Source organism: Onychostoma macrolepis, chromosome 11 (genome assembly GCF_012432095.1).
Source record: "Onychostoma macrolepis isolate SWU-2019 chromosome 11, ASM1243209v1, whole genome shotgun sequence".
Lineage (NCBI taxonomy): Eukaryota > Metazoa > Chordata > Actinopteri > Cypriniformes > Cyprinidae > Onychostoma > Onychostoma macrolepis.
The window spans coordinates 4,007,139-4,017,497 of record NC_081165.1 but is presented as its reverse complement, the minus strand read 5'-3'; the positions used below and the strand labels follow the sequence as shown (position 1 = coordinate 4,017,497).

Sequence of the window (10,359 nt, the reverse complement as noted above, 5' to 3'; positions counted from 1 at the left end):
AGAAGCAGGTGGAGGCAGCCAGTCAGCAAGCTCCAAAACCAGAGCTTCCAAAATATATCTTAAAAACGGTGGTCAAATATGAAAACTACTTTCCAATGCTATAGGGCTTGTGTAGAAGTTAATTTATGTTCTAGATTAATATATAACGGTCTCAAATACGTAATAACAATGAGCCCACTGGTGTGCTAGTGAGAGTTAACAGCTTTAAAGGAATAGTTCTTCCAAAAACAAAACGTGCTTACTCATTGCCTCAGGCCATCCAAAAGGTTGGTGACTTTCTTTAGTGGAGAACTAGAGATTTTTTGTAGCTAAATCCATGCATGCTTTGAGATCTTAAATACATTTTTTTTTTATGCTTTGCATTGATACATTTCAATAATCATTTAATTCCATGCATCGATCCATATGAATGTAGCATTATATCTCTAGCACCTAGTAGGTTCACCTTTCCTGATCTACTTCTGAAGGATGCATATTAATACTTAAAGGATCCACACACACTGATGCCAAATGCAAATCATCTATCACATCAAAAATAAAGGACAAATGAGAGAAATTAGTAAGGAACTGGGGTACTTTTAATGTAAATAGCAGATAAACAACCATGGCACTACAGGGATTACAAGCTTATCACAAAATGAACCGCAAAGAACACTTAAAAAAAAAAAAAAAAAATTAATAAAAAGTAGAAAAAGGGTAAGAGCCATTTTTTTTTTTATACATTTCCAAACCGCTCAGCACGTTTTCGCTTCTTTGCCTGAAAAAGAAAGAGAGGGTGGGGTGAGGAGAAGGGCTATACAGTGACAAACAAGATCATAACACGGTCAATATTGATATAAATAGGAACCTCGCTTGAGGTGTTGCCACAATTTACAGCGATTAACTCGCAGATAAGATTCAGTTTTATTCCTCTGAAGTGAATGTGCTCAAAGTGTTATCTGAGATTTAAAAAAAAAAAAAAAAAACTCCTGTCGTTTGTTGGAACAGTACATTTAATCCGATCATATGGAGATGATGTTGAAAATGTAGTCTTGCCACAGTGACTCTACCTTGTCTCTTAGGCAATGCTAGTCACCCCACACAATATTATCAAATTTGTAGAACCATTATTTCTTCCAACAAAGATAACCTGAATCATTTTCCAGATACATCAAGAAATTTTAGAACTTGAGGTTGTAACAAACTATGAATAGAATGTTGCCCAACACTTTAGATAGTGTAGCACCTTGCCTTCTAAAGAAAATTTAAGAAATTCATACATGCAGGTGTGTTCTCATAAAACATTAAATAAAACACTAATGCATAAATACAAATATTTGTCTGGTATTTTATCAGATGCTGAAATGTTATTTATATTTTTTTTTTATAGTTCCCTAAGAACAAAAAGATATTTGTACATAGTCTACATTAACGCTCCAGATCCTTTATTACTTGGAATTAAGCAGCAAATAACCTAAATAAATATGAACAGAGAAAAAAAACACACAAAAAAAAAACACAAACTTATGCTTAAAGAGCCCATGTGACCCTGGAGCACAAAACCAGTCATGAGGGTCAATTTTTCGAAATTGAGATTTATAAATAAGCTTTTCATTGATGTATGTTTGTTAGGGCAATATTTGGCCGAGATGCAACTACTTGAAAATCTGGAATCTGAGGGTGCAAAAATAAATAAATAAATAATTTGGACAGCTTTAAAGGCGTTTTTTTAAGTTCTTTACAATGCATATTACTAATCAAAAATTAAGTTGAGAGATTTACCGTAGGAAATTTACAAAATATCTTCATGGCACATGACCTTTATTTAACATGCTAATGATTTTTGGCAAAAGAAAAAGAGATAATTTTGACCCATACAATGTATTTTTGGCTATTGCTACAAATATACCAGTGTTACTTAAGAAGAAAAAAAAACAACTTATATTGGTAAATTAATTTAGTATCTTTAATCCAAAAGAATAAAGTTAAAGATATTAGGAAATCACAAAATCAACAATTATTGTGTGCACCTTCTTGTTTTCCATGTTCAACCTTGCAAAGACTGAACTGCTGCTACATTCAACCTGCGAGAATCTATATCTACCTCATCAGTAAAACAAAAACAACCCTCAAAAGACACTTATGTTTTGATGACATTATGCCTGTTCAGCAAGAGAAGACATTTAGCACTGCCCTAAATGAGCCATTCCATATAGCTTGCTTGACAAAAGAAACGGTTTTGGTTCTCATGTGTCAAGCAAGCAACATTTGAGCTTCTGTTTACCACATTTAATGTGCTTCTGAGAAGGGGCAACTCTACATAGATGGCCATATTCAATGACCAAGAAAAACCCCCCACATCAGATGAAGTTGAATTGAGAGTGGTGAATTTGCTTCTCCTGTGTTCAGAAATGAAAACTCTGTTCATCTTCAGAACACAAATACTTCGTAATATTTTCTCATCTTTTGTCCATCTATCAAAAATCTATGTAATCAACATTTTCAAGCTTCAAAAAGCCATGGGTGGAGATTGCGGGTGGGCCAGGGGGGCCTTGCCCCCGCCTAACGATTGAAAGATTTTACCAAATGTGTTGTTAATGTTTTCAACGCAAAAGTAAATATGCACATAATGTAGTTATTTTAATATATTTTACTGTTCTTTATTGTAAATTATTTAAAAAAATAATTTTATACATACGAGATTGGGAAAGTCATTAGTAAGAAGTTGTCGCGTAACGAATCTGCATTTTGGCGGATAACAGCCTATTATTACTGCTTGCATGACATGAATGGATATTTAGCTTTCCCCCCCCCCCCCCTTTTTTTTTTTTTTTAATAAACACAACATACAACAACTGCAGAGGAATCTGAACCCAACCAAAATAAAGACAGATGCCCGACTCCAGACCCGGACAGCCTCATAAAGGTGATCCTCAGCTCAGTGTTTCACATATGTCAGGAAAAGGACCATTTACATCCAAATGTAATTAACGCACAGAACAAAACCTAGAAATAGATTTCAGAATATAAACTGCTTAATTGGCCATTTTCAGTAAGATTTAACATTACTAAACGTGTTTGTGTGCCTGCTTTTGTGCTTTTAACTTGAATTATGTCCAACAGATATCGGTTTTAAAGCAGCGGGTAATTCACTCTTTGATTTGCTTAATGTACTTTGCGATTCTGTTGGCAAACATGTTTATGGTGCATTCCATTCAATGCGTTTATTGCTAGCACATTAGAAATAGACAATGCAGCCGTTACAAGTAAATTGCGTGCAATGTATCTGGTTGCCATGGCAACCTCAAGCTCTTGCTGCTGCTCCAAATCATAGTAAAACCGCCTTTAAATGGTACACGGATTGTGACTTTGTACGTTACTACAGAAATGCTAAAATGTATTTAAAAGTTTGACTGACCAAATCGACTGGCTTGGTTTGGCCCCCCCCAAGCTCAAAAGTCAAGCTACGCCTATGCAAAAAGTACAGACATAATACATATAAATAGCAGTTTAAGCCAAGTCTCCTGAGAGGCATGATCACTTTATATGATGAACAGATTTCATGTATAATCATTCATCACACATAGATTTAATGAACCATTTAAAAGCAGTTCACCAGCAGAACCCATACCTCTGTATCATTGGCTCCACCAGCCGCTGCACTTGTGACAATGCCAAATCTCTCCTTCCTCTTCTTAAGCTTTTCATCATCCTCAATCTGTGAACACACAAAATGGGCAACAAAACATTCAAATAGCTAGTCTAGTGATGCATCGATCCGATACTCAGACGAGACCGATCCAAATCCGATATTGTGCATATATTATTTTGTGTTATTATTGAACCCACGAAAGGCACAAAAACTTTATGGTGCTTTATAAAGTTTTCGTGCACTATATTTCAAGTGTCCTGAAGCTGTTCGATAGTTCAATTCAAGTTCATATAAACTCTTCTTCCCGCTGCGGCTGTCTGTCATCCTCCATTCAGCATTCAAACTGCGTGTTGCGTTCGGTTATGACAGTCAAAACGATGAAACACTCCAAGAGCGCACAGTTACGGAGGTTTAAAACTGTTCAAATAAAAGGCTCAATAAACTAACGCACAGATTTAATACACTACACATCAATATCTCCTCCCTTTGTACTTTGAACTTTTCTGTGCGGACTCAGAGGGCTGCGCTGTGGCGTCAAACGCATCATTCTGCATGCGGGATGCGCATAAGCACTTTGTGCCGCTCTGTATCGGAGCCTTTTGTATTATAATACTTTCCTGCGCATTGAAAGATTAGTAATAGTCTTTCTTCCGTCCTATCAATCATATGTTGCTGCCTTCATTACCGTGCTATACATTTAAAAGAAATGTCTTAATTTTATATTTATATATAAATGTATTACTTGTTTTCATGAATGTATTTTACAACAATACAGAGCAGTGTGTAACATTTGACCAGATTTAGTCTTACACTTATTTACAAATAAAAATGTTTCACTAGATTTTATATAATTGTGCACCCGTGATTTTTCTAGAGTATCTTTTGCTGCTGAATTATTCGCTAACCTAGTTTATAGTAGTATTTTTGACAGATTGTGATTATATATTTTTTCATTAAAATGAAGATGTCTACATGTAGTAGATTGTGTTTACCTTATCGTCACTCTTTTGTGTGTTAAACACAGAGAAGTATAGAAATTCTACATTCAGATCGGTACAAAAGATACAAAAAATCAGATCGGTATCGGCCGATACTCAGAATTTTCGGGATCGGATCAGGTCTTAAAAAAAATGGCATCTTTGCATCCCTAATAGCTACCATGCAAAACAATGTCATTTGTAAGTTTTGAAATATGAAAAAAGGTACCTTTTTAGAAACTGAAGAGACATTCATGCCAAAACGTTCTGCTCTCTTCTTTAATACCTCAACGTCAACCTGAAAGAAGAGTGCCACGTTTATCAGTGGTTTTGCAGAGAAAGTTGTTTCACATTTCAATTTCCAAGCCCCCACGAAGATGTGCAACTAAACTACTCACATTTGGTTTGGTTGAAGTTCCTAAAAAAAACAAATGAACAACATATGTCAATGAATGGAACTTTTCATTAATTAGACACTGTAGCTTGAAACCTTAAGTTTAAAGATAGATATAGTGCTCACACAGGCAACACAACAAACACAGAGCAAGCACTGATGTCCAAATTCAAATTCGAAGACATTATCAACTACAACTCGCCGAGTCATTCATTGATTTTCTTTGTGATGACTTTTGGTCATGACCAACTGCAGATCAAAACACTGTACTTAGTGACTGGTTGTTCAAATGTTATGTCACGTCTTTCATTTGCAACTCATTTTTAAAGTACTTGTCTGATGCTATTTTAATCCACCTTATTTTTCCCGAAAAATGAAACTGCCATTTGTAAATTTAATGTGTCTGGGTCATCCACTTCCAGCTATATTTAGTTGTGCAAAACAGCATGCTTTGCTAATTGATTTTGCAAACTGCTGTTTCTTACCATAATATTTAAATGCATTGTCTTAATGTTTGTGCTACAACCCAGTGCGTTTATAATTTTCACCATTTACTGCACTGTGTTATTCTTCTCGTCATTTCCCTACAGCAGCTAATTAAGCGTACGTCTCACACATTCACAAAAAACAGTTTACTTCCACATTGAAAAAAAAAAAGGTGGATAGGAGAAGTGAATAAAACTGGACAAACAATATGTAGCAGTAAAAGAAATACGTGGCACAAAAATACCATCACGGTCTTACCCATGACAACAGCATCAAAGCGGCACAACACAAACTAAACTTAAAGCAGCAGTATTTTAACGAAAGGACTTTTGAAAAAAGTTTTGAGATGCACTGTACACATTAGATGTCAACTCACCTTTGGACGACACAGATTCAGGTTCTTCCAAACCAAACCTATTAAAACAAGAATAGGAATTAAAGATATATAGAGGTCTCAAAACACACAAAATAATCTACTGGATTACATAAATATTATAGCTAAGAGATGATACCCATGTATACTTTCACATGTCCACTTTCCCCATTTGACAAGTCTGTTTGTTTCTCTAGAATGCATGTGCAAGTTACTAGTGTTGTCAAATTTGTTTTGAATGTTAGACAAATATTGACACTTTTTCTTACATAAGACCATTGCACAGTCCAAACACTGCATTTCACTCAAAAGAAATTCTCAGAATTCTTCAGTCTTCGACCCTCTTTTAATGACATTTAATGTAATCTCTCTCTCTCTCTCTCTCAAACAAGCAAACCTTGCTGCCCGTGCCGCCTTTTTGCTGTCCGCATTCGGTGGAAGATTGAAGCGTTCCGCTCTTTTCTGAAGCCGCTGCAATGAAAATAATAATTTAAATACTACTACTTTTATGGCATGTAGAATATACCATAGGATTTAAGTCATATAAAAAAAAAATGCCCTACTATAGCAAAACACCCCTTTGTGCCACCTGGCTGTGATTTCACAAACAAGTTTCACAAATGTTTAATAATAGCAAAGCAGAACCAAGGGCTGTAGTGTCTAAACTCAGTGACATGGTAAGAATCTTTCAAAAAAAAAAAATACACAGTCATAAGTATGACAAATGTGGTTTGACTAACACTGTATGTGGTTTCAGTAAAGATCATTACCTCATCAACCTCATCAGGAGGGCTTATCTTGACCAGTTTTTTCTCAGTCACCCTGAAATTAAAAGCACAGTAAATAAACCCATTTTCAAACACTATTCCTCAGGCAAAGCTAGTACTATAGTGCAGCATATTTTTTTATATGTGCAATGCATGCTGATGTATAAGTGAAAGGGGAACGGCATACACTTCAGGAGGAGTAAACTCTTGCTTCTGGTCATCCGTCTCTTCTTTGGCAAAGGGCTCCTAAAACACATGCAGTATGTTACATTGAGCAAATCAAACACTATGACTGTTGTCCCATCTGGAACCTGAAACAAACACATTTGTATGTTTACACCTATTAAAATACATTAAAAACCCCAAAGAAAGATCGTCAGAGAGGCAAGTGACCACCTATTTACCTGTCAATTATAGATTGCAATTTGTTATGCTTTAAAATAAAACTAGATAGGTGAAGTTTGTAAAAAAAAAAATCTGTTTATAATCACCATGTTACAACAATAGAAGTAGCACTGAAGAATGAGAAAACAGCACGTGCCTGATGTTAAAGAGTTAAATGCAATGAACAGAGTGCAACTAGAGACTCTATCGAAATCGGTTCATGGAAACTTGTGATCAGATCCAGGCATAAACTAGTCAAACACACACAATGCATTTCATTTCTATAAAATAACACTGTTGCTACTACATTCAGTGTGAATCATTAGATTTTGCCCTGAAAATTCCAGCAGAAACATTACATCTTAGAAAACTTACCTCACCATATTCTTCCAGAACTTCTTCTTCATTCACTTCTTCTGAAAACACATTTTAAATGTGCATTATTTTAAACAGGCATCGTTTCTGAATTTAAGATTTGTCCTAAATGATTTTTTTTGACTAAAATGATTTTTGTTCATATTTGGTAAATGAATAGTTCAACCAAAAATTAAGATTCAGTCATCATTTACTCATCCTTATGTTGGTCCAAACCTGTACGAGTTTCTTTTTTTTCATAGTATGAAAAAAAAAAATACTATGGAAGTTATTGGGGACCAAACACTGTTTATTACCAATGTTTTTCAAGATATCGCCTTTTGCAGAAGAAAGAAATTCATATGGGTTTGAAACAACATGAGGGTGGGTGTCAGAATTTTCATTCTTGAATGACTACCTCTTTAAGAAAAACAATGGAGAAGGTGGTCATTAATAGGAGAGAAGATCTTTGATAGGAGACATCTAAGAACACAATTAGTAATCAGAACTGGTCAAGAAAAAAATAAGATAATAATTAACCATAAAATAAAATATATAAAAAGGATGAAATATCTTGCTTTAAGCAAATGCATACCATGCTCTTCCAGGTAAGCCTGCAGCCGGGCAATCAGATCGGCTTTATTTCCTTTGGCATCCAGGCCACGAGCAGTACATTCCTGCTTCAGCTCTGCCAACTGTGGAGATTATATTAGTTATAATGACTGGGGTTACATTTATCACAAACAAATCACACATCTGCAGTGTGAAACCTATGTTTTGTCAGTCCACAAAGTTAAAATCTGAACAAACATGGCTTCTTCTAAATAAAAGAGTGCTAAGCATTTTACTGTACCGTGACATTTATATAGAAAAAGAACAAAAAGAGACCATACATAGACAAAGATGGAAGAGTTTTTCTCTAACACGTTGTTTACGTAAACCGCTCACTAGATTTTCAGACCATTACGCGCAAAAATGCGGTTTAGGAAAGCAGCTAGGTGTTGATGGACTATGATGGCCAAAAAAAGTAAGAAACTAACTTTTTAGGCACTTGTAGGGGAAGAAGAACACGTGCTGATTGCGTTTTATTTTTAGAGTGAACTGTTTGATAAACCACTTTAGTTTAACGTAGTGCCTGAGTGGTGAGGGAACAAAGTAAAAGTCGAATTTTAGAAGACTGAGCTAAAATGATTTTAAGTAAACCGGTAAATGTTTTACATCGCGGAACGAACGGTGCACAGCTCGCTGTGTTTGAGGCTAGAATCAAAACGCTGTCTTGTCTATAGGAAGCTGGCTAGATTTTTGAGCAACATGAGTGCTGAATGAAGCTTGCAACGTTAAATATAATCACGACTTATTCATCATATCCAACTTAGCACAGCTAAAAACATCTTGCCGTTACAGCTAGATCCAAACACCAAACAGAAATGTTCTTTGCGCCTCGTTTCTTACCTTGAGTTTATGCAGTTCCACGACTTCCGCCATTTTCTTGAAGAGGTTTGTATTTTGAAATCTGCTTCATTCCGGTTTTAAAGTCTTTACGGCCAATTTTGCGCTGTAGCGCCACCGGTCGGTCAGGAGACTTGGGACTAATGTCGCCTGTGGGACAGTTGAGATTGTAATTAATTACTATAGTATTTGGAACTCCTTTCCCAAATATTTATTTAAGCAATTGGGTGACCTCGAATTTTTGTTGAAGTGCAATTATTCAATTGAAAAAATACCGGTAAAGCTTGCAAAATTTCATAAACAAGCTCTTATGGCATGGACGCTGGCCTTTTCTCACCAAGGAGGTATTATATTTAGAACAACAAAGACATCTTATACAAAAATAAATCTTTATATTTTGATTACTGGATTGAAAACAATATTATAGTAGTTAGCCAGCTCTTAAACAATGATGGAGTTTTATTAACGTACAAGGAATTTTTCTATAGGAATTTTCAGTTGTAATGGATGCAATCCCTCAAAAAAATTTGACCCTTCTCAGAAGTGCATCACAGGAGAAAGATTTGAATTTTGAAGAGATCAAGAGTAAAATATTTATTGGTAATACAAATATTATACAAAATAGACTCTCAAATAACTATACACTATAGGAATACACTTAACATTATTTATCCTCCAGCTTGCTTTTTCTGGTCTTCTGTATTTGGAGATTGGCGTAAAGCTTGGCGAACAGTAGACAAATTCTATATTAATAACAAAGTAAAAGAGGTTTCTTTTAAAATAATGCATGGAATATATCCAGTTAAACATGTGCTTGAATGCTTTAATTTAGAAATTGATTACTCTTGTGATTTCTGTAAAGGTGAAAAGGAAACTATTTTTCATTAATTTTTCCACTGTATACCTAATATAACTCCACATCAATCCAAAATATTTTAGTAAGAAAATATTGGACATTTCTTTGCAGCTGAGTGGATTTGATGTAATAATATACTTCGGTGATCATGGATTTGATAAAGATAAAACATACTTCATACAACTGTTAATTTTAATGGGCAAGTTTCATATTCATAAAATGAAGTGGTCAGGCTCCAAACCAAACTTTTCTCATTTTATAAACGATTTCAAGCTGTATTGTAAAGTCCTGTGTAATTGCACAAGTAAAAAGGCTATTAGAACTCATAATATTGTAAGCAGGTATGCTATTTTATAAAGTGACGACCCAAAAAGTGACAATTTTTTTTTTTTTTTTTACTGTCCTCTGGCACGGTTTCATTATATTAATGTTGTTCATCTTTGTCTATGTTTTCTTTTACATTGTTTCTCGTTGTCTTGTTCTGATGTAAGGCATAATAATAATAAAAAAAATAATTGTAATTCATTACATACATTTCACTAAATGGATAAAAGACATTTAACACAGTTTGACAGTTTTTTGGGATCCTAAACTAATTCTTATCGAGGGGAGTGGCAGAGCTTGCGACATTGACCCTGTTAAAACTAAATGAATCAACATTCAACTAAATCGAGCTGAATGATGACTC

General features: G+C 34.9%; 1 protein-coding gene across 3 annotated transcripts in view; it reads right to left on the bottom strand.

Moving 5' to 3' along the window:
* Positions 1-556: 556 nt before the first annotated feature.
* Positions 557-10,359, bottom strand: part of sarnp (SAP domain containing ribonucleoprotein) — a 34,000-nt gene continuing 24,197 nt past the window's right edge. Inside the window, exons 2-13 of one of the 3 annotated variants that reach the window (XM_058791401.1) lie at positions 8,819-8,965; positions 7,962-8,061; positions 7,388-7,428; positions 6,816-6,874; positions 6,632-6,683; positions 6,259-6,332; positions 5,865-5,902; positions 5,007-5,026; positions 4,838-4,906; positions 3,611-3,697; positions 3,398-3,449; positions 557-757 (exon numbers count right to left, since the gene is read on the bottom strand). In XM_058791401.1, coding sequence (XP_058647384.1) covers positions 3,444-3,449; positions 3,611-3,697; positions 4,838-4,906; positions 5,007-5,026; positions 5,865-5,902; positions 6,259-6,332; positions 6,632-6,683; positions 6,816-6,874; positions 7,388-7,428; positions 7,962-8,061; positions 8,819-8,851 — 579 coding nt within the window. In that variant the 5' untranslated portion in view covers positions 8,852-8,965 and the 3' untranslated portion in view covers positions 557-757; positions 3,398-3,443. The remainder of the gene's footprint in view (positions 758-3,397; positions 3,450-3,610; positions 3,698-4,837; positions 4,907-5,006; positions 5,027-5,864; positions 5,903-6,258; positions 6,333-6,631; positions 6,684-6,815; positions 6,875-7,387; positions 7,429-7,961; positions 8,062-8,818; positions 8,966-10,359) is intronic. The other 2 variants (XM_058791400.1, XM_058791399.1) reach the window with 2 other exon arrangements.